This window comes from Alexandromys fortis, unplaced genomic scaffold (assembly GCF_014885135.2).
Source record: "Alexandromys fortis isolate MF-2015 unplaced genomic scaffold, M_Fortis_MF-2015_v1.1 scaffold_120, whole genome shotgun sequence".
In the NCBI taxonomy this organism is placed as follows: domain Eukaryota; kingdom Metazoa; phylum Chordata; class Mammalia; order Rodentia; family Cricetidae; genus Alexandromys; species Alexandromys fortis.
The window spans coordinates 1,355,798-1,380,911 of NW_026067999.1; the positions used below are offsets into that span (position 1 = coordinate 1,355,798).

The following is a 25,114-nucleotide window of genomic DNA, read 5'->3' on the forward strand; positions in this document are numbered from 1 at the left end:
TTAAAGATTTATTTATTTATTATGTATACAGTGTTCTATCTGTATGCTTGCTGGCCAGAAGAGGGCACCAGATCTCATTACAGATGGCTAGGAGCCACCATGTGGTTGCTGGGAATTGAACTCAGGACCTCTGGAAGAGCAGCCGGTGCTCTAAACCTCTGAGCCATCTCTCCAGCCCTAGAAAATTAGTCTTAATCCATGCTTCACTGTTAGTTTAGAATGATCAAAACCACACTGCTATTCTTTAAAATTGAAGTGTAAGATGAAAGTTTTATATATTTTTCTTCCAGACTCTACTATTTCACTGTTTGTTTAGCCTCGTAAAATGTAGGCACATGGGAATTAAATCAATTCCTCTCAGCTGGAATTTCCATGAGGGCACAACAGGAATGCAGATATCTGGAAATAATACAGAAGAACTGCCATCGAGAAAATGCTGGCCAGTTTTTCTCTCATATCCTAATTTCAAAAACCAGGGAAGAAAGACATGAACCAAGGAAATGAGCATGAGCCTACTCTTCTAGGGAGCATAAAACTTTAGGAGACATGAGCTGGAATAATGTATTTGTCTTTGCCCTGACTCTAATACAATCAGTAAGCAATTTAAGGTGTCCCTTGGCATTATCATCTACTATTTCAAGTGCTTTCACTGAGAAGGTGCAGGGTCTAAACCAAGTTCCCCCAAATTCCCACCTAACCCTTCTGCAACAGCAGTATAATTCTCCCAGGCTCGTTACCATATTTTTTTCTGCATGACTTACATTTGATAAGGAATTCTACCTTAGAGGAATACAAATCAGAATCAGAAAAGGTTGCTATACTCATTTTGTATCAACTGTTTCTCAAGATGTTCTCCATTACTCACATGGGAATCATGTACCAGGACACCATGTTCTCTCACCTGAAATGAAGGAACTCGGGTCTGGCTGGAGGGACCGGAACTGATTGACATAGTACTCCCGCTGTTCTTCTGTTATCCTCCAGGGCTCATCCGGGTAATTAGTGCTGTTATCCTGCAGTTCTCTCTCCACTGAAAAGGACTTTAAAAACAGTGTTCACAGAACCTTCCTTTCATGAAATGAGACTTAAATAGCAATGAAAGTTATTTTGTATTTCTCTTCAATTTTCCTCAAGGGACTACATATAACTGCCTCATAATAAGAACTAAACCACAATATAAACTATGATAAAAAGTAGGTATCAAGCTTTATGCTTTCTTGTACCTTCAAAATTAACATTACTGAACTTGAAACAGTAAATAGTTAAACACTGATGGAAATTTTCCAACGTCTTAAAAGATGAGTTTTAAAAGACAACCTTTCTTATCTTCGGCTATTCATCACATTTTGATTTTAGATTATCTAAGTGGATAACAAAATAGTAATGTTTTCACATGTATGGTAGCCCAAAGCTGATATCAGGAGTCTTCCTCAACTGGTCATCACCTCATGTACTAAGACAAGGTCTCTCAGCTGAACCTTTAGTTCTCTGTTAAAGCTAGCCTAGCTAGTAGCTTGATTCCGGTCTCCACATTCCAAGAACTAAAACTGCAGGCAGGCTACCATGCCCAACAGACATTACATGGGTTCTGGGGATCCGAACTCTGCTCCTCGTGCTTGCATAGCAAGTGCTTTATCTGCTGAGCAGCTCACTAGCCTCAGATTCTCTACTGCTCTGCACAGAATATGGACACAGCTATAACCACATAATCTTTTTTGTTTTTTTCTTTTGTTCCTTTTTTGGAGACTAGATCTCACATTGTACCTCATGATTACCTAGAACTTATTAATTTGTAGCCAAAATTGGTACTGGATTTCTTGTAATTCTGCCTCATACTTCTGGGCGCTGGGGTTATAAGCATGAGCTACAATAAGTGAGTTAATGTTTTCTTTATTCCTGCTGTATTTGCATTATATAAATCCAGGTGTCAAATTTTTCAAGTGAAACCCATGTCTCTGGGTCCTACATAAGTGCCAAGTCAGCATCACTGAATCTGTCCTTCACATGTGTGAGTTGGGAATACTTACTAAATACAAAGCTGAGTTGTGGCAACTACCATGGTATTGCCATCAGCAGGGTAACAAGAGGGTGCATCAAACCTGCCACTAGAGGGCAGGCATGCCAAATTTGAAGATTTAAGAGCTCAGAAGTTCAGAGACCCAATAGAGGAGAAAACAAAAGCTATACTAGGCTCTGGGGACGGAAGCCAAATGGAAGTGTAGAAAGAAACATCTAGGGCTTTTCTCCATCCTTCCCATCTACACCAAGAACACATATTTTTACCAAAGGCCATGTCCATTGAACCAAGAGGTGGCCACAAGGAAGGCAAAAGTAAACTAGGCTGAAGGAAGAGATGTTATCACCGCACAGACATCTCTGTGCTAATTGTTGAGCTGCTGCATCACTTGGTACCAAATGGAAGTTCCTGCTCCCCTGGAGTGTGTTCCTTCTCTCCTGAGAATGAAGGCACGCTAGCTAGTTGCTGTTAATGTTAGCCATGGTGGCTCTTTCTCCAGCTTCATAAACAGATCCTTTCTTCCCTATCTGTATCACTTCATGCCTGGATAGTGTTAGAAGTTTGAAAATAGGACTCAAGCTATCTGACAGAAAGAATCTGGAATAAACAGGAGAAGGTGTTTGATTCCTCTGCTTAAAACTCTACAGTCATCTTGACGGTAATCTTCCTGGTGAGGTAAAGCACTTATCCAGCATGTGTATGGCCCTGGGATCAATCTCCAGGACCAAAACACAAGCCTATGAGATTATCTGCTGTTCTCATAATAGTCCACCTCCTCTAACTGGCCCGCAAGACTCTATAATCCATGCTACTCTTTGCTCACTTGGTAGGTTTCCAACTGCCCATGTGCTCAACATGTCTGACCGACCAAACTTAGCTCTTCTTCCCAGGAAACTCTTCCTCTGGTGATAGGCTGATCAAATCTCCCCTTTCCCACATCCTCCTGCTCCAAAGGGCCATCTTCATATCCCTACCATGCCCACAGCCATGCTTACACCCTAACATATGTCATTCCTGTCCCAACAAGTCTATTACAAAGCTAAGGTCAGCAGGCACATGTGGATGAATGACCTGACCCATATCTGGTATCATCTGACTAATTTGGAATAAAAGCGCATGTGCATACAACACACTGACATCTGAGACACTTTGGCATAGAGAGTTCTTTTCTTGAAAGAAGAAATGAGATGTTCATTCTTAAAGATATAAATAATAAATATACAGACCAACAAGCAGAGAAAGTAAACCTGAACATATAGACAGCCAGGCCATGATTCTGAGCAAGGGCCAGGTGCAAACAATGGGGATGTTCTATCGGGAACTCACCAAGGCCAGCTGACCTGGGTCTGAAAAAGCATGGGATAAAACTGGACTCGCTGAACATAGCGGACAAGGAGGACTACTGAGAACTCAAGAACAATGGCAATGGGTTTTTGATCCTACTGCACGTACTGGCTTTGTGGGAGCCTAGGCAGTTTGGATGCTCACCTTACTAAATCTGGATGGAGGTGGGTGGTCCTTGGACTTCCCACAGGGCAGGGAACCCTGATTGCTCTTTGGGCAGACGAAGGAGGGGGACTTGATTAGGGGAGGGGGAGGGAAAGGGGAGGTGGTGGTGGGGAAGAGACAGAAATCTTTAATAAGAAAAAAAATTTTAAAAAAACCTGAAAAAAAAGGTATGAAAAGGCCAGGAGATCCTTGAGATTGGAACAGAAGTGATACAGAGACAGGAGTGTGGTGCATGACTATAATCCCTGCAACCAGGAGGCTGAGGCAGGGGATTATGAGTTTAAGGCCAAGCTTGGCTGTATAGACAATTCAAGTTCTACAGGTAATAATGTATCTCAAAAACTAAGAGTAACAGGTAAAAGAGTTATAAGGTTGTTAGGAGCTAAAAGACAAGTGAGCAAAAGGACAAAAGGAGATCTAAAAGACCCATAATGGAAGAAGGAGTATGAAGACAAAGAAGAGAAGCTGAGTCTAACTGATTAGAACTACAGGACTGTGGAGAGACTGGGATGTTGCAGGTCCAGAGACTAGTTACCAAATCTTGGGCTAAGTTCTAGCCCTCCAGAATAGCCAATCCTTGCTCACTACCTTTTTGTCAGAACTAAGATCTTGGGACTAATAGTTAAAACCCTTTTAGAAACTATTAACTTAGCAGACTACTAGTTTCTACCAATTCAAAAGCTAAGACTGTCAACAGATGTCATCCTGAGCCTGTAAAAAAGCTTCTTCCATCTTGCTGTACCTCCCTCTCAGGTGTACCCACTAATGTAATTTAAACTTGCCTTGATTTATAGCTTTCTTTGTTCCATAAAACTATAAAAACATCATGAAATTGTTTCAATGTTACAACATGGAATTTGAGGTAACATAAATCTGTGTTCCATGTTCCCAGGCCATGGCCACTCAAAATGGCTACAGAATAAACTCATATTCTCTTTAAAAATATACAGCGAGAGAGACAGAGAGACAGATAGACGGAGAGAGGGAGGGAGGGAGGAAGGGAGGAAAGGAGGAAACTCAATCCCTACAGGGACTGGCAAGATGCTCATCAAGAAAGAGCTGACAGCACATAAGACTGACAACCTCAGTTTGATCCCCAAAGCCCACAAGAACAGAACTGATGCCCAGAGGTTGTCCTCTGACCTCCACACAAATGCGCTCACAAATACACACATATTTAAAAATGTTTTAAAAGAAAAAACTATTAAAGGAACTTCAGGATTGTCAATATGGCTTGATATGGTAAAGATGCATGCTGCCATGCCTGACAACCACAGTGCGATCCTCAAGACCAATCTGCTAAAAGAAAGAAACCAAACTAGCTTTTCCAAGTTATCCTCTGACCTCTACATATACATTATGACATGGACGCACACATACACTCACACACACACTTAAACAAATTTTAAAGAAAAAACCACCAGGCTACTCTGCTCCTGATCGCGCTCTCTCTTTTTTTTTTTATTCCCATGAGAACATAAACCACTCATTTCTAAAAAAAGCATAAAGTGCCAAGGAACATTCTAAGTTCCTAGGACCCCAAAGGTCTTACAACAAAGGGAAGGCATCTGAACACTATGGTCCTTTAGTCACCTACATTAAACCTGCTAACCTATGCTCCTTGTTTACCAATTTATTTAACAAACTAAGTTATTTGAAGATTTTTTAAAGAAATACTATTTGATGCCGGGCGGTGGTGGCACACGCCTTTAATCCCAGCACTTGGGAGGCAGAGGCAGGCGGATCTCTGTGAGTTTGAGACCAACCTGGTCTACAAGAGCTAGTTCCGGGACAGGCTCCAAAACCACAGAGAAACCCTGTCTCGAAAAACCAAAAAAAAAAGAAAGAAAGAAAGAAAGAAAGAAATACTATTTGATGATAACCATGATGAATACTACATAATTTGAGCATTTCAAATAATTTTAAGTATTGTTGCAAGATTTCAAGAGCTAGAACTCTGACAAATCATGCTTTATCCTATGTACAGTACCTAGCAGGTATATCAGAGATGCACAAGGGTATATCAAGTCTACTTTCATTAACAAGCTTAAATTGGCCCCTGACTGTAGCTTATACTGAAACAGATATGGAAACACTCACGGCTCTATATTATTCTCTTTTTCATTTATTTTCCATTTATGTGTGTGGGTGCTTTGCCTGCATGTATGTCTCTGCACATGGGTGCAATGTCCTCAGAGACCAAAAGAAGGTATTGGATACCCTGAGACTGGAGTTACAGATAGTTATGCACAACCATGCTAGCAATCAAACTTGGGTCCTCTGAAAGAGCAGCCAGTGCTCTTAACTCCTGAGCTCTCTCTCTAATCCCTCTAAACAATTTTTAATGAGAAAAAACTTTTCCTCCTACTGGCTTGCCTCTCCCAGCTCCGATATGAAGGTGTGTGCCTCGTTGTGTCTTGTTATGGCATATTCGGTTGATATCCCTGGGAGGCCTGCTCTTTTATGAAAGAAAACAGAGGAGAAATGGATCTGGGGGAGGGGGAGATTGAGAAGAGTGGAGGGAGGGGAAACTAAGGTCAGGATGTATTTATGAAAGAAGACTTTTTAAAAAACCTGTACACATATACAAAGTGTGTGTGTGTGTGTCTGTGTATCTGTGTGTATTTTCAATGAATTCATACCACTTGGAGTGATAATATTCCTCCAAATAGCCCTATCAAGCATGGAAATTGATGGTCAGGGAAGTTTAGGAACACCTCCAAAACAAAATGGGCTATTGCCATTGCCCTTGGTTGCCTCCCAGAATTTGAATGTAAGACCCCACTGTTGAAGAGACCACACATTTGAGACATAGGGCGTGGAGAAATAAAGCTGTAACTGATTTAGAAGCTTACTCCCTGAGGGCTATCTCTCATAGTACCAAAAGAATGTATGCAAATTGCCAAAGAAGAAAAGCATTCTAACCAGTTGTGATGCCATGACAATGACCAGAATGGCAAGATATCCTGAAAGATGTAATAGTGGTGCTCATAACTTGGGGATACCAAGAGCTGCCTAATTGAACTGAAGACCCACTCAATAGGAGGGAATTAATGCCTGGTACTACAAACCTAGTCAACTAGGCATGGCTGGTGAGGCAATGACACCTGGAGGAAAACCTACTACTGCCACTTTCCTAAACAAGTACAATTCCTATCTGCATAGTAAATACTTCTCCTTATACCCAGAGGGAAGTGTAGCTCTCACCCCTCATCAAAGAATCTTCTCTTTGAAGCAGATAGAGACCATTGCAGAAAGCCACAAGGAGTCAGAACGCAGCAGACAACTGCCTATGAGATGTCCAGACCCAGCTGATAAATCTACAGCACAACTCTACAAACAAGGCTCAGGAAACAGCAAGGATTAGGAAGCAGAAAGATTTTAAAAGCCTAGCACTAGAGCATATGCTGACAGTGAATCTGCACCCAGGCAATCTCAACAAGACAGTAGTACAAACGAGCTGAACAGCAACAACACCATTTGGCATGCCAGTGTGAACTAGGGAGACCTCACAAGCCTTCACCCCCCTAGATAAAGCGCTACAGATAATTGAGTGCTGAGAGATGTAGAATAGTGTTCCCCAAGGATAAGCTCCCTAACTGGCTATCAAACTCCAAATGGTCAAATGGTCATCTATAAAACATGCATATTAGAGCAACACTAAATGAATTAAGCAGGTTATATTTATATAATTAAAGGATTATATGTATACACATTAACAATAGTAATTAAAGAAAACGAGGCTGAATTTGAAAGAGTGGGGGCACATGGGAAGAGTTTTGGGAGGAGGGAATGACAGAAATACAGTGCTCATGAAATTCTCAAAAAAGAAATAAAAATACATTAAAAATGAACTGGGTTTTAGGGAGTGTGAGGGAACTGTAGGAGGAAATGGGATGTAGTTGTGATCATTTTGTTGTATACATATATGAAATCCTCAAAAATAAAGAAAATTTTAAAATAAAAAGAAAAGTTTGATATTTTTAAAGTTTGAGCGCTATCAATTATGAGCTCTGTCTGTCTTTCTGTATGTGACTTATGGTCTAATCTTCGTGGGAGTTTTGTGCTCCGTATCTACTGAGTTACTTCAAGAACAGATTGATAATGGCATACAGAGGGCGAAATGACTTCCCACACTTCAGGAAAGTGAAATATTCCCCAAAACTGACCCATTAGAAGAAGAAAAATAAGTCAAACTTCATTGTATAAACAGTGACATGTTCACTCACCCATTCAACAGACACTTTTTGAATACCAACAAACCCAGACCTTAGTTGCAGGAAACATACTGATAGACAAACATATTCTTTTCCTCAGAAAATGTAATGCCCAGTAAGGAAGAAAGGTAGACAGGCAATCTCAAAACAGGAAGGGAAGTGTTTTTGATAGCATGAGGTACCCTGGTCTTTCCTACTGATCCCCACACGTATCAATATGCGTAGGAGACGTGTGAGAAATGCAAGTCCTAAGGTCTAACCCCAATCTCCTAATGAACCAGACAGCCGGTGAGTAGGACTCAGGACTATTCAACCCTCTGGGTGATTCAAAGCAACCTCAAGTATAAGAAGGAAAGCCACAGTACATGCAGGATAAGGCAAACAAAGAAAGTGGCCTTCACAAAGACATCAAAACATTAAATTATCATATCCTAGAAGCAGCTCCATTTTGGGTCACAAACACTTCCAGTGCATCAGGGATGTGAGTGGAGTTACCTCAATATGGTCCAGGTGGAAGTAGAGCTCAGAGTTAGAAGACATAGACAGTAGTGAACCACAGATAATATTCAACAGGACAATCAGATAATCAGATTCCAGCACAAAAAGATCCTTTCATTGAAAATGACTCAGGAAGACTAAAGACAGGAAGGACATTTACAACCATTTGAACAACTGAAGCCAGAGACAAATGTGGTTTTGCAGGTAAGGAGGGCTAGGAAAGAACTGGAAGAGAACAGAACCCACGCATCGCCATCAGGACAAAAGGCCCACTCCAGAACTGAAATGGCAAAATAGTGCCTCTTTATCAGTGGCTAAGGGCCATCTCACTGCAGGACCCAGACACAGAGAATCATCACTTCTGAGATGACCCCCAATCAACCACGGCAATCAACATGGTGTTATAAATAAAGACCTGAAAAGTCCGTCACTTAAAAGAAAATAGCAAAGACTGAGGGCACTGAGAAGTGGGAGTGGACATTCTGTGGAGACTCAGCCACCCAAACAGAAGCCAGGACCAGGAGAGGCTCTACCTTCAAGCACATCCTAAGAAGCCTGCCTACTTCAAGTCTAGCTCTATTGTGTTTGTTGGTTAGGCAGAGATATTTGTTGCTTGAAGTCAATTTTGAACTCTGCCAGTATTTTTAAGAAAAAAAAATCTGTGAGTAACCAGGTGTGGTGCTACACATCTATCATCCCAGCACTCTGGAGGTAGATGCAAAAAGACCAGGAGTTTAAAACAAGCACTGGCTACAAAGTGAGTTTGAAGTCAGACTGAGCTACATGAGATCCTGTCTCCAAAAAGAAAACCCAAAAAAGAACATGAGGAGAAAGAGAATTCTTCCACATCTGTCTACATAATCTACAAACATATGGCTCATTATTCAGTTTCTCTAGACACAGGAGAATTAGATTTGCTTGTATTTAAAACATTCAACTCCTTGATTTTATTTCAAATAAAATACAAATATTTGGTGCCTCAAATCATTATCTCTAGGGAAAATGTGCTGTTTGTAATGAAAGAGACATCAAAAGACTCGTTAAAAAGTAATACTGTCAATAAAATCCACAAAGGTGAAGTTCACAAAGGTGACTAATATGAATTACAAGTATTGTTCAGTAGAATGTTTAAAGGGCATGCATACTCTTTCAGTCATAGACCATTTCTGCTTAGACAACAAGATTACCTACCCTAGCGGACTCCTGTAAATGCTACTGCCTCAGAGTTCAGCCATTTCACCCATGAAGGTGGAGTGATTTTAGACTAAACTCCCTTTGAAGTTTTATCAAAAAAACAATAGAAAACTACTTTTAGCCATAATTTTCCAATGTAATTTAGGGCTCTAATTTCACCATCTTAGGTCAATGTTAAACTGCAGAAATCTCTCTGACCCTAATGTGCAGCACAGACTTGCCAGCTCTAAAGAGAATCTAAATTCTCACAGCAATGACTAGGCTGGCAATATATGCCCACTGTGTAACATGAGTGATAAAAACCCAGAGACAGATATTGGGGTTCAAATTGAAGATCAGAAAAGCAAAGCAGCCAAGGCACTAGAGAAATCTTACTTCTACCAAAGCTCAGACAAACAAAGGGGAGATCCCACAATGCTCTCCACCAACCTCAGACTCCACACTCCCCTGAGTTCCTGTCTCTCTTCCCCTTTAGATTCCTCTCTCTGCCAAGCCATATCACTCCTATCTCCACCTCCCTAGTGTTGGGATTAAAGGCATGTGATCCCAAGTGCTAGGATCACCTTTGTGTGAGCTGTTTCTCTTTTAGATATATTCCATATTATATAGCCCTGGGTGGTCTTGAACTCACAGAGATCCGCCTGCCTCTGTCTTCTGGGATTAAAGGTGTGTGCCATCACTCCTTGGCCTATATGGCTGACTATTATGGCTGCTTTGCTCTCTGATCTTCAGGCAAGCTTTATTAAAACACAAATAATATACCAGTATAAACTGGTGTAATAGAGGCAAGAATGTTATAGGAGTAACCATCCAGTTTCTGGTTGGATTTAAAGGTTACTCCAAAAGACAGAATTCATGCACAGTACAGTAAACTGGGCCAAAAATCCATGGCGAGCTAGGTCATATTCCCTAGGAGAGAATCTAAAACTATTATTATTCTGCTAAATGAATACAGTAATAAACTACCTCCTAGACTAGTCTATCTCTCAATTTTCATCAGAGAAGCTTCTTGCTGAAGTAGACAGTGATTAATACAGACTCATAACGGGTCAATATATAAAGAACATAAGACTATTGGAGTACTCAGCTCTAAAGGGATAACTACAGAACACCCTGTTCCCAAGGCTCAAGGATCACCATGGAAGAGAGTGCTAGAAAGAATGTAAGAGCCAGAGGTAGACATCTGAAGTAAAATTATGTTTGACATGACATGACAGTGTCGCTGCACACATGAAATCATGGCAACTGTGACTACATGAAGACCTACACAAAATCAAGCCAGCTAAAATGCCAGTATATGTGGGGGAGGGCCTCATGAAATCCCACCACTAGTTGAGGAGTTACTGGCAAGTGATGGTTGCTGTGGGAGGGAGAGTCAGTTTTCTGGGATACCCATTCTTCAGTAGACTGTCCTTCACCCATGCACATATAGTGGATTTAATGGGATTTTTAAGAGAGTATATGGAACTGGTAAGAAATAGAGGTGGGGACATAGGGAGTAGCTGGACGGGAATGAAAGGGGGCAATTTTAACAAAATCTATTAGATGCTTATATGAAATTCTCAAACCAAGGAAAGTTATCCCCATGAACATAAATGAATGTTTGGTAACATGTATTCACCACTCTAATAAATGACAGGTGCTATAAGTAGCTATAAGTATCGAATATACCTATTTTCAGCCTTGTAATAGCTCTACAAAGCAGGTCCCATTGTTTTCAATCAGCAGAACAGGAAACTGAGGATTTGGTAAAGGAAGTAATTAATATACCAAGACCACATGCTTAGCAAATAAAAGAGTCAGAACATGAAAATTTTTGTCATTAAGCTCTATGGCTGTCTCTTTCTACCTATCCATCCATCCTGTAATAAAGAATTGCTTCCTTTTCAGGAAGAAGCTAATGGCAATACCTAAATGAATTTTGTGGGTAAAGGATCTTCTCTTGAGATGTGAATGACTATGTTAAATTTATATACCCCTCCATCATCTGATACAGTTTTAGATTACAACTGATAGACTATTAGATTACCCAGGAAACCTCTTTTTAAGCACATAGTTTTTGTAGGTGAGCAGTATTTGGCATGTTTTCACTGTTTAAAGAATCTGGAAGTAAGTCTACAGTGCATATAGTCAATTAGTTTACTGTTATTTTCATATGTCACACTGACACGATTTTGATAAACAAACACTTCTTTAGCAACCACTGTCTCCAATTCTTCCACAAGAATCCAAGGTCTTCCAGAAGGAGAAATGTCCTTTGCAATTGTCAGGGTTTTTCTCTTTGCTTAGAAGAGAAGCAGGAAGAAAAAATAAGAAATCAGCAGTAAGAAGAGACTTTGTTAAGGCTACAGCCTTTCAGAAATACTGCAGCAATGTTCCACCCCCAGCCTTGTAGGTCAGGTCAAGGCTGCCCGTCCTTGCCAGAATGTTCTTCCTTTAACACTCAAGATAGCCTAAGGCCAGATGGGAAACAGATGCTCCAAGAATAAAGGCAGAGAACAGGAAATACTTCTGAGATTTAGGCTACAGACCCAAGGTACCAATGAAGAAGTACACAGACTGGCATCCAAATTTAGGGTGGCCCCTTATTAACAAGTTAACTTCTAAGCCACCTGTTTCCTACACCTAAAAGGCAATCCCAAAGCCCACAGGGTCCTATTTTGATCTCTAGCCTCATCTCCCTCCCACTCCAGGCTCTAGTCACACCAGCCTTCCTTTAGTTCAAGTATATCTGTTCTCTTTGTGATATATAGCAGACTGGCTCATTGAAAATACATTTTACCCCATCTTAGCATAACTCGTGCTGCACAGGCTGCCTAGAAAAAAAAAACGAACACTGCAGTGCCCAAACACTTGCAACTTGAATTTGAGACAAGATGTGGGCTCCACTAAACAAATACACCCATGAAAGCCTGACTCAGATCCAAGTTACAGGGTGAGAGAAGCAGTGAACAAGGCCTTCGTGTGGCTTGTTGAGGTCACACACATTGCGGAAGCAGAGCTAAAACAATGGCAGCATTTCCCAATCCTGTAGCTTTCTGACTGTGGCAGAGGCACGGTTCCCTTTGAAGCCTGGCTTATCCGTGAGATTTGAGGTGTTGTTCCTATAGGCTTAGAATTTCTTCAGGTCTTTTAAAGATTTAATTACTTATTCAATCTCCCTGCTATAAAGCACTTTTGCTAAACTAGTCAAAGGAGCTGCTGTTGTCCACAATTAAGAACATGCCCAGTGAATGCCTCGCCAAGGCTCTTGTCACAACATGAAAGATTCCTATCCCCACCTTGAGCTCCATCCTTGCTTGGTCAACTTAAGTCCAACTTGAGCATCAATCACTTCTTTCGGGAAGTCTCCCCTCACTTTGTAGTATATGTTGGGTTTTTCTGTTACATGCCACTAAAACACTGCTTTATCTTTGCAGTGATTCTCAGTTTTCAATTCTACATACATAAATGAGACCGTATGACTTGAACTCATCTCCATAAGTTGGCCACAAGTGCCTTGAGAACAAGTATGCAGTCCTCAATATAACACTGGAATGGTTGCTGACTCGAGAAAGGTACTTAATAAGATTTCTAAATGGATGGATGTAATACTGTGCAAGACTGTTGCAAAGACTGAAAGGGCCAAGCACAGCCTTGCCACTAAATCTACACTCAATCAGTGTCACTACTGTTGTTGGGGAAAAAGCCATGAAACTACTGCTCCCCTCACATCAGGAAAAATACTGATGGATCAAGGGCTAAAATCGTGTCCTTATAAAGGAGGCTTACACATTAACAGCCTAGTCTATAACCAAGACCAAAGAGTCCCGGAGAGTAATCAGAAACAAACACCAGTCTTAGCTACTTTTACAAAGTGTTGTTTAAGATCCTGCATTCAGTTGGGTGCTCTCAGCTACATCTAAAACACTAAATTAGAGGAGCTTCTATCTCTCAAATCAATGTGCACCCTAACTATACCTCAGAAAGTTCAGTGCAGTGCCTCATGCCTTGTGTGAAAGCACTAACATCACAAATAGAATGCACTCATTTGCATTTATTTAGAGTCTAATCACCCAGTTTAATATCATTAAATCTATGGCTATCATTTATTACCATTCTCTCAACACCCACTATCTCTAAATATAAATGCTTTCAGGCCTTATGGCAATACTTTGATCAGTTCTGATAATTGCTGAATTAATATCTTATTCCTACAAATATCCTTCGCCTTCTCTCCCAGAAATGTACTTCCCTAGAGTTTTCATTCGGTAACCCAATATTTCTTCAGTATTAGCATCTTATAATAAAAAAAAACTTTTTTCTTTTTATATTAGAGGTAACTACCAGCAAAGAAACAGAGCAAATAGCATTTCTAATTTTGAATAAGTATGGCCATGGGCCAGTCCCCTGGTGGCACACGCCTTTAATCCCGGTACTCTGGAGGCAGGGGCAGGTGGATCTCTGTGAGTTCAAGGCCAGCCTGGTCTGCAAGAGCTAGTTCCAGGACAGTCTCCAAAGCTACAGAGAGCCCCCATCTTGAAAAAAAAAATGTATGGCCACATAATGAGCACTAACTGAAGAATACAAATATTTATTTTGAAAAGCCTTCATTTGAGAAAATAAGAAACTTCAGTGTCACTTGAAGTAAAGTATTTCTTTCCTCAAGAATAATGGCTAGAAAAATGGGGAAAGAACTATAAATAAGCAAAGGCAACAAGTAGACAGGAGGCTTGATACTACAGAAAACAGGTCTTACTTGTGGTCATAGTGCCATTCAACTCTCTGTGGGTTTTACAGTGAGGCAAAATACCCATCACATACACAAACCTCTTTAGTCCTTAGGACATGGTATAGAAGTCCAGCTAGGGTTTGATGTACAATGGAGAATGGATCTGGTAAACACTATCTCAAGTCAAGAATGGGCACATATATAAAACTATAAAATGATCAAGACAGTTCTACCTCTTTACTCACACACACATTCTCTTCCTCCCTATCTTCTGCTTTAGGTAGAGGGAGAGAACTAAACAAACAAGACAAAGAGGCTACACCTACTATCTCTAAGAACAAATAGCCTTTTAACAAGAATCTACACCTATAAACTAAGTGTGGTAATTTGAATAAGCATAGCCTCTAAAGCTTCACATATGTGAATACTTGGTCCCAGAGTGGCACTATTTGAAAGGATTAGGAGCTCTGGCCTTGTTGGAGAAGTCCGTCACCAGAGTGGGCTCTGAGGTTTCAAAATGCCCATTCCAACTCCAGAGTATGGCCTTCCTTCCTGCTGCCTGCAGATCCTAATATAGAACTCTAAGCTACTTCTCCAGCACTATGTCTGTCAGTGTGCCACCATGCTTCCCATGGACTAAACACTCTGCAACTGCAAGCCAGCCCTGATTAAATGCTTTCCTTTACAAGAATTGCCATAGTCATGGTGTCGCTTCACAGCACTAGAACACTGACTAGGACACTAAATAATTCAATTTTGTTATCATAATCATATAACCAAGAGATTCTCATTGTCCAGAGACCTAATGGTCTATAGAGCAGAAAAGAAACTTGGGTCTCTAACCTCCTTCAAGTGCCTCAAGTGCCCACAATCTATATTTGACCACATAAGCAGCAGTTTTCCATACACCTTGCAGAATCTCAGGGATCTAAAATGTCAGCTTATGGTTTCAGGCTTAAGAATGTTAAAGCAGTACAAAGCCATAAACAGCCCAGACAAATTTTTTTAAAAAAGACTTAAGATATGAAGAAGCAATCCACAGTAAAGGATACTTGGGAAGATGGTGTGGGACAACTGTCTATATTCTGTCAATTATGTTTTAAATAAACGCTGATTGGCCAGTAGTCAGGCAGGAAGTATAGGTGGGACAACCAGACAGGAAGTAGAGGGGTCAATGAGAACAGGAGAATTCTGAGAAGAGGGAAGCTCCCTCTGCAGTCCTGTCCAGACACAGAAGAAGCAAGATGTGACTATGCCACTGAAAAAGGTACTGAGCCATGTGGCTAACACAGATAAGAATAATGGGCAAATGTAAGTTATAAGAGTTAATAAGAAGCCTGAGATAACTGGCAAATCAGTTTATGATTAATACAGACCTCTGTGTGATTTCTTTGGAACTTAACAACTGCAGGAACCAGGCAGGAGAGAAACCTCAGACAACAGGAAGAACTCCATAATGTTAAGATATTCCAATTCACTAACAGATATGCTAATTAGTATACAAAGGTTAGCATTTTTCACATAGGAGGATGACAAAGGTTTATAAGTTTGTTAGCATGTTATATCTACAAAGGTACCAGAAAAGATACATTTTCTACATTATGTTAGATGTATAAGTTGCTCTATAGCTTACAATATGAAAATTTCCATAAAAATTACCAAAGTGTAGACATTTTCACTAAAGAATTCTATACCCAGGAATCGAATCCATACAACTGCACACAATGCTACACTTGCAAGAGCTAGATGTTAGCAAGAAGAGGCCACTCAAATAGATTACAGAAAATGCATACAACAAAATACTAAGAGCTTGTATAAGAAAAACACAAAAAGATAGTCTTTGTGTATTGGCACACAGTTTAAGTAAGAAAAATGCTGAGTATTTAACAAATAGGTTGCTTACCACATAGGCAAAAAGCTGAACTACATACTTTGATTACACTACATATAATTATATATGCATTTGAATAAGGGTTTAACACAATATTAAGTAAAATAAGCTATTTTATATAATTATACAAAAGACGTGGGTCATAGTTGTTTCTGTGATGGGTGCTTAGAAGGTAGGAGTTAGAAGGATTTTTTTTTACACTGCATCTTTTCCAATATTTGACTTTGTAAAAATCTTTAGGCTCTGAGGAATAACCACCTTAAAAGCACACGACACACAGCCACAAAATAACATCTGCAATGTAGTACTCACTGTATAATATGAAACAACTCAAACTGTAGACTTCCCTCCCCATGGCCCTGTTAGGAGAAAACTTGACTATGAAGTGGTTCGTTTGTCCCTGCATAAGTTCATTTAACTTAACCCATTCATAAGCAAGTACATCATCCTGACTTACATGGAAAGTACAAGTAAACACAAGAAGTAAAGGTAGAAATCACACTATGCTAAAGTAGCCACCATGGCTCTTCAATAGTCAGGATGAATGTTCTCAGACAAGGAGGAAGGAGAAAGATTCAAAAGAAAGGAATAAAAAAAGACCTGAGGTCTAACTTAACATGCATGGGGGACACACACAGAGAGACCTAATGATGCTTCAAAATCAATTCCTAAAACCCTGGGTGAGTTCTGATGGCCCTAAGCTGCTTTGTAGGCCACTTCTGAAGCTAAGCAATGGCTGAGACAGTGCTTAGCATGTCTTTATTTGATGACTCGCTTTGGTTTTTTCCCCCATCTCAGCGCACCAACTCCCTCATGAGGTCATGCAATCACTTTAGCTGGCCTCATCCTAATCTTTCAGCCATTCTCTATGCTCTGCAGGACTTATTTTACCAGAATCCCAATCTAATCCACCCACAAATAACCCTCATAGCACAAAAGGAAAAAAAACAATTATCTCAGTGCCATGTTCACCTCCCCAAAGACTATTTATTTTTGTTCCCATCAAAAGTATTACAGGAACAATTTACCTGTGGCACAAGCAATTCTCTTCTGACCTTCGCCAACAACATTCTAACAGAGACTCATGAATGTTTCTTTCTTTTATCATCCTTGCATGTTTGCTTTTTACCTTAAGAACTATTCCAAAAGGGCTCAAGGAGTACAGAAAATTTGTGTCTGGCTCTCAAGGGACTAGGGAGAAGCATGATAAAAAAAAGATGAGAGTGAGTGAGAAACAAATATGTATTTGCAAATAATAAGTGCTTTTCAGTTCACAAGCTTTTACATGAACATACTGTACCAGTTTGACACAAAATTTGCAACAAAAATACAGTTCCAAAACCCAAATGCAACGGCAGGCTCCTAAAGAATTCCAAGTTCTGTTTGTCATTGTTTTATCTAAAAAGAATGGTGATAAGGGCTAAGAATGTGCTCCACTGCACCGCTGTGCTCGTCCCTCCAGTAAAAGACACGGCACAGCAAGCTTGCTAAGGTTTCAAAAAGTGAGGGTGGTTTTGTTTAAAATAGAAGGTCATTGTGTTTTCATCAGATGCAGTTGCAAAATATTTCATTTGCCAAACCAGCATCCCTAAAGTCAGGTTTTAAAAAATAAAATTAGAGAGGTGTATTATGACTGAATGAATTCAAGTGCACATGTACACACAAACATGTGCGTACATATACACACATATTCTATTTGCTTGGGTCTGCATAAAATGTTCTGGGAACAACATAAAAAGATCTAGTTGCATTTATGATGACATCCATAATTATCAGATTCCCATTTGTCTAAGTTTCACCAATAAATATACAATTGAGCAATAAACTGTTTTTATAAGCATGGAAAACAGCAAGAATCACATATACATGAGCGCAGCAGGAAACTCTCATACTACATGCTGTGTCTGGAGGATAAAAGCAGAGATGTATTCAGGAAAAGGTAGAACACAGGAGGCAAAAGCAGAGATAAAGAATAAAGTTCCCACTAGAGAATGCTGACCGCCTGAGAAATGACAAGGAGTAGCTGCTGCTGACCAGCGCTGCGAGAGTGAAGCAATGAGCTGCTGCGGCTGAAGAGGAAAGCAGACAGCAAATCACTCAAGAGCCCGTGTTCAAGAGCGGGGATGATACAATAAGAGCCAGAGTGACAAATTCAAGTCAGTAGAGAATGAGCGGCTACAGGAGAGAGAACTAAATTTGTTTTTAACTGAACTTAAAAACATAAGATTTGTACATGATAATGAGCACTATGTGGTGTTTCAACACATGGACACACTGCATCATATTTATATCTCTTGGCTCTTTGTGTTTTTAAGATCTCTTTTGTTGCCAAGCATGGCATCAGTGCCTTTCATCTCAATACTCAGGAGGCAGAGGCAGACAGATCACTGAGTCCTAGGGCAGGCTGGCCTCTAACAAATCACAGGCCAGCCAAGGCTACACGGTGAGACCCTGACTCCAAAAATAATCCAGTTTTGTCTCCAAGAAGATGATGGCTAAAAGAAGGCAGGCTATGAGTTAATATCCCAGATTCAGTGACAGGAGATGACTGCCTAAACTGAGAAGTAAAGCAGGACAGACAGATAAATGTCTGGCACAGAGAATGGTCAGGACTTGGTAACTGAATGGGCAATAAGGGATGAAAGAAGAGTCAAAGACAATGACCAACATTCTGATGCCTGGTAAGGTAATGGGTGATCGAGCCAGGTATGCTGGTTCTGTGATGAAGACCCATCAGTTCAACGTGACAGTGAGTCATCAAAATAAGGCTGTCTGCCAGATGGAGACACATCACCACCAGATTCTACTAGCTAAAGAACAATAATGTGAGAAATGATTTCAAGGGGCACTGCATTAGAGACAGGCAGAAGAAAGACTGCAAAACAATTTCATCAAAGGTAGCCACAGAACCAAGAGGGTAGGGTAGCATGCCCACCAGCAGTGAGAACACTCCAAGGAGAGCAGCGGCAAAAGCTGCCAAGAAATTCAGTTAGATGAGGCCTTGACCCAGGGCAGCTTTCAACAACCCTGGTGAAACACAGACTGCAGAGCCCAGTGGGAGCAGAAAGGGCAGCACTAAATGCTATGCGGACAGAACCAGAACCTACGTGCAAGATGTCCAGAAGGGCTTAAGAAAAAATGGAAACCACAAATGGCCTCTGAAGACCTGATAACAGGTAAAACAGAAAAGACTTCTCCTTCTTTGAAAACTCCCATCAACCATCCACCAAAAAAAAAGGTGTATGAAATTTTAATGAGGAAAAATTCTATTATTTGAACAAAAAAGTAACTAAAATATTAAGGAAAAATACTGACCATTCCAAAGTTTGGAAGCTTAATTTGACATAAACACCTCCAAAATGCCAAGCCCATGGGTCCCTAAAGGCCTAACCTAGGACCCAGAATTCATGTCCCCTTCTAACTTTTCCATGGTGGTGGAAGTGATTTGGAGTCAGGGTCTCACGACACAGTTCAGGTGCGCTGGCTAAGGCTGGGATACCCCCAAACTCCCAATCTTCCCGCTGTGTGCTATTGCTCTCCGTTTAGGAAGTGCTGTGAAATCAAGCACAGGTTCTTGCTATGCTAGTCTGACACTTTACCCTCTGAGCTCCAGATCCAACACCCCACTGTAATTAAGCAGAAAAGGTCTGAATAGAAGGCCACAAATGAAGCTAGAACAAAGAGAATAGATTGCCATTAGCACAGGAACATGGCACCATGAGGGGAATTAGTCACTCCAATGAACTTAGCACTGTACCAAATAAATATTAATCCCCACCACCAAGAACCTTCACTTCCAAACCCCTAATCGCCATGACTAATTCAAACTGGCATTTTGCTTTCTATAACATGGTGTCCAGCCAAAGCAAGCTGACAGGCATAAGAAGGAAACGTAGGCGCTGAAGAAAGGAAAATACATCAGTCACAAAAAGCACAGACTGCCATTCTGGGCAAGAAAGGCCCCTTGCTGTCACCCGGAACAGAAGGCAATGCTGCAAACAGGTGCTAGGAGAACAGACATTAAGAGAATTAGACCGGCACACTGCTGGGCTATATATTGCTAAATCCACACTAAGATGTTAATGTAACAAATAAAGAAAAAGAACTTCTCCAGGCCATGTGGAGTCAGGCTGGGCCTGGGCAGAGCCTGTTTTTATCCTGTGCTTCCAGTAGTCAATTGTTGCCAAACACCTATATCCAGCCTCTGCGCTCCCCAAGACTCCAGACCCATAGAAACATAGAACTCTCCTTCACTTCCTCTGAGCTGTCTCAAAAGCTCTAGTCCTGGTATCCAACACTGAACTTACAGCACCAGATTTTTCCTCAGCACCACTTTTTGTGCAGTGCTTCCTCACTTAATATGACATTACCATCTTCCATCCAGTTCCCAAGTCAGTAGCTGGATTCAGAATGGTGTCCAGTGTTTAAATTCCAGTCCATGTCATTTCCAACTGGGATCTTGGGGAAACTCAATAAAGTATATATACCTCAGGCTTTGTCATCTAAAATGGAGGTTACTCGTTACCCCCAAAGACAGTTGTGAGCACTGAGTTAATATGTCCAAAATGTTATATACACAGAAAATGTCTTTGTACATGTGTCTGTCTGCTTTCTTACTTGCTCCACATCCTTACCCCTTTACATGGCAGAAAGGGACCTAGATATTAGAATAGAAATCACAGGATACCAATTCAAGTGAGGGTTGCTTTGAGGGAGCTTAATAGAAAGGGTCCCATGAGTCACACCCTACCCCCGAGAATTCAAAGATTCGCTGCTAATTTGATCAGTGTTTCTACCTATTGAAGATTTTTGTCTTTACAGAAATAGAACATACTCTGCAGGAACCTGCAGTCCACACCTAAGAAAGCTTTGAGAGGAACCCCACCAAACCCTTCCCTAATGCAAACATACCTCCCCAGTTTGTAGATTCTAGTGTTTAAAGGCACATATTGTTTTACCATGGGATCTCTAAAACACAGCCAAGTACTACATCTGGGGCTCAGCTGAAGAAACAACCTTCCATTCCAACATGAGGGTACAACTGATCTGAAATGGCCTTAAAAAAAGAACGCCTTTGTTTTTCCTTTTTTGAGTTAGGGTCTTGAGTTTAGAAGTTGACCTTGTACACAAAAATTACCTTGAACTCCTCACATTTCTGTCTGTATGTTATGCAAATTAGCAGACTTTCAAGGATACTTTCTGGATGAGGATAAGGTGGAGTAGTAGAGTCCTTGCCTGGCATGGGCAAAGCCATGGGGTCTCTCCCCAAGCACCAAATGCACATATACTGTTCTTTCTCTCTCTCTCTCTCTCTCTCTCTCTCTCTCTCTCTCTCTCTCTCTCTCTCTCTCCACACACACACACACACACACACACACACACGAGAGACTGTTATAACATCTAATGTTTGTGATGTGATCTAGCCTTCTTGTAAAACGGAACTCTAATGTTGAGCTAAATGTTTAATATGCAGACACTGAACTCTCCTAGACTCAAATTCAGATTCTGCCACATAGTAGGTATGAATGAAATCTTTGATTTGCTGCTTCGCCTCTCTCAGTCATCCATCTATACTAATAGAGACAGCAGTACCTAGAGCTTATGGTTCTAGGAAACATTACATATATCACATATGGTTTATTACTATCTTTTAGAGAGTTCTTTGCAAATAGAGCACTGCTTCAAGTTAAAGTTTTGTGCATGTCTAACAGTGTCCTGTGCCCAAAAGGCATTCACTGCATGAACCTGAGGATCTTCTTCAGACTGTTTACTATCTTTCAAACTAGCCCACTTCTCTGTGGGAGTGTCTTGCTCCACTCTTCTATTTTGAGTAGAGGTGCCTATGCAGAAATGGTCCGTCTTCCTGAGTTCCACAATTGAAATGTTATACAAACCACCACCCACTTCCTTTTGTCTTTCATGTTACATAATAAACCTAACTTTTGGATAGTTTCTCTTATGTACGTGTACACACTCTCACACACAACACACACTCACTTTTTCTTTAATAATATACTTTCTTTACAAAGGAACTTAGAGATACTACACAAGACAACAGCTATGGACATAGGAAAAAAATCAGAGCTCTTTACCCAAAGAAAAACACTGGAGAATTAGAAGCTGAAACTACCTACGGTATTGTGTAATCAGAATAAACTGAGTATCATTATAACCTGTGAGACAATATTTTGTGTCTATTACATGCAAAAAGTTGCTTATAGTTACAGACCAATTGCTACCAAAATGGCACTGTCTGAGGCTCCGAGAGAATACAGAAGGACTGCAGCCTTCCAAAATCCTGCCACGTAATTGGAGACACACAGCAAATGGAAAACAGTTAGTTAGGCATTCAATGAGCAATAATAAAGAATAAGGCAAACATGAAACAAGCTGCTTTAGGAAATATGAAGCTCTCCTGAAGAAAGTGCTCCATGATTAAGTAGGTGAAGGGGTGGGGATGCCTTAGACACACTGAATATCAAGAGCCAACCTCTGGTTTATTCTAGAGACTGAAAGAAGATAAAAGTAGAAAAGATTTAAGAAAATAAACAAGCAAAAGAAAAAATGCAATGTTTGAATGATGAAGTAGTTTTATACCTTTCTCACAACAGAAGAGAGAGTGATCAAAAAGCTATGCTCCTCATTAGAAAACAATGAAATACACCTGACAGGATAGCAGAAGAATGGATGATTCGGGAGGAGGAAGACAATCAGTAAGTAAGGATGGGGAGGACAGGAAAGGGTCATGGGGGAGATACAAAGGATGTTATATATGTATGAAATGTTATAGTGATGCCAGGCACAGTGACCCATGCCTGCAATCTCAGCTGTCAGAAACTGGAGACAACAGAATCAGCCTCAGATACACAGGGAGTTTGACATCATTTTGGTGAGATCCTGTCTCACCCAACCAAAAGAAGAAAAAAAAAATGTTAAAAAGAAGCCCATTACTTTGTATGCTAGCTATAAAATACTCAGTACTTTAAAATACCATATTTCTTTCAGGATTTTCTTTATAAGAGTTGTATATGCATGTGTGTCTGTGTGTGGATATATGAACATACATGCAGGTACCATGGAAGCAAGAAGAAGGTATTGGACTCCCTGGAGCTGGAGTTATAGGTGGTTGTGTGCTGCTTAATGTGGGTACTAGGATCTAAACACTGATCCTCTGCAAGAGCAGTAAATGTTCTTACCCTCTGAGTCCTATCTCCACCCTAAATGCTGTATTTCCACAGCACAAAATTTTGTCCAGTTCTGTCACTGATGTAGGCCCACATCATAACTTACCCGAATAAGAGATGCCTGGCGACGAAGGGGTTTGGATCCTGGACCTTCTGAGGAGGATCCTTCCGGCTGGCCAATGGGCTGCCTAGCTTCATAAGAAGCTGAAAAACAAGAGAGAATGCTAGCAAGGTAAACAAAGATTCTACTCCAAAATTATGATTTCACACTCAAACTGATGTAGTATGTGGTTTTCAAGGAAAGGGTAATAAAGCAATTGCAGTGTGTAATCTGAGAGCTGCCGAGATTCACAAATCCTGATCCTCTTGCCTCTATAATTTCACCAAACAATCTAAAGCCATCTCACCAATATCATGATAATACTAAACTCACATCAGGTTAAGATTAGGCATAAAATGAGAGAGCAAAAGAGTGAGCTCCTCAATAACATTCAGAAAGAGCGAATCAATAGCTAGAAACATGCCACATTGGTAACTTGAACCATGCTCTGAAGTGGTGGGGCTCACTTTTGTGTTCATTCATGGTTTTGAAGGATGTGACTTTGGCCTAAAATGAACACTGGCTGTAGGTGAGAATTAAACACAGGCCTGATGTGAATGATCAGCAGCCCCAGTCGCATGACTCCATCTAGGAAATGGGGGTACTTTGCCTGGATGGCTGGTGGACTCTTTTGACTTCCTAAATCTTTTCTTCCAGTGGGATCAAAACTGAAACATGCCATGCGTTATTCTCACTGAAACTTCTATCACTTCAAAAGCAATGAATTCAGATAGCAGTTTCTCCTTACCAATTTCATTCTATACTCAAACCAAATTTACATTCATTTGAGGAGAGAACAGTAAAAGGACATAATAGCATTGGATTTAAAAAAAAAAAAGAATTAGGAAAGGTAAACTCAACTGGGCATCAAGTATAAAACTCAGGAATCCAGAAAAGGTTTTCCCTGGGGTGAATGTGCACATTTCATCCCTCCCAATTAAGTACAGGAACTACACTACACATTTTGGATGGACTGAAGAGTACACTGCCTATTTGAGGTTGGCCTGATGNATATATCATCTATACCTATTAAAAAGTATTATTTTATTTTAAGTGTTTGGATGTTTTACCTGCATGCTTGTCTCTATAACATGTGTGCGTGCATGTGTGCGTGCATGGTTCCCATGGAGGCCAGGAAAGGAAATTGGGTCCCCAAGAGCTGGAGTTATGGACAGTTGTAAGTGCTGGGAACTGAACCCAGGTCTGCTGGAAGAGCAGTCAGTTCTCTTTACCAAACACAAAAGGTATCATTTTAAATGAAGACCTTTCCTTGCAGTCCATATTTATGAGTTCTTTCCATAGAAAAAGGGAAAGAGTTTCCTCGGATTTTTATTTTGCATTGAAGATTTTTTTTAAAAAAATTAAATTTTCTGAGGGCTGAAGAGGTGACTTAGTGGTTAAGAGTACTGTTTCCTTTTTTAAATGACCCAGGTTCAATTCCCAGCACCCACATAGTGGTTCACACCCACCTATAAGTCCCAGGAGATCCAATGCTTTCTTCTGGCCTCCACCAGCACTACATATACTTGGTGTACAGGCATACGTGCAGGTAAAACATTTACACACAAAAAATACAACTAAAAGCTAAAACTTTTGAGCAAAAAGTAAGTCGTCTAATTCTTTTAAAAAGTATAAATGCCGCCGGGCGGTGGTGGCGCACACCTTTAATCCCAGCACTCGGGAGGCAGAGGCAGATGGATCTCTGTGAGTTCGAGACCAGCCTGGTCTACAAGAGCTAGTTCCAGGACAGGCTCCAAAACCACAGAGAAACCCTGTCTCGAAAAACCAAAAAA

The 25,114-nt window shown here is 40.6% G+C and overlaps 1 protein-coding gene across 12 annotated transcripts in view; it reads right to left on the reverse strand.

The window, feature by feature from the left end:
* The window catches only part of Reps2 (RALBP1 associated Eps domain containing 2), a 321,626-nt gene that overhangs the window by 129,748 nt on the left and 166,764 nt on the right, over positions 1-25,114 (reverse strand). For all 12 annotated transcript variants that reach the window (XM_050160594.1, XM_050160589.1, XM_050160591.1 and 9 more), the window contains exons 5-6: positions 23,328-23,425; positions 902-1,040 (exon numbers count right to left, since the gene is read on the reverse strand). In XM_050160594.1, coding sequence (XP_050016551.1) covers positions 902-1,040; positions 23,328-23,425 — 237 coding nt within the window. The remainder of the gene's footprint in view (positions 1-901; positions 1,041-23,327; positions 23,426-25,114) is intronic.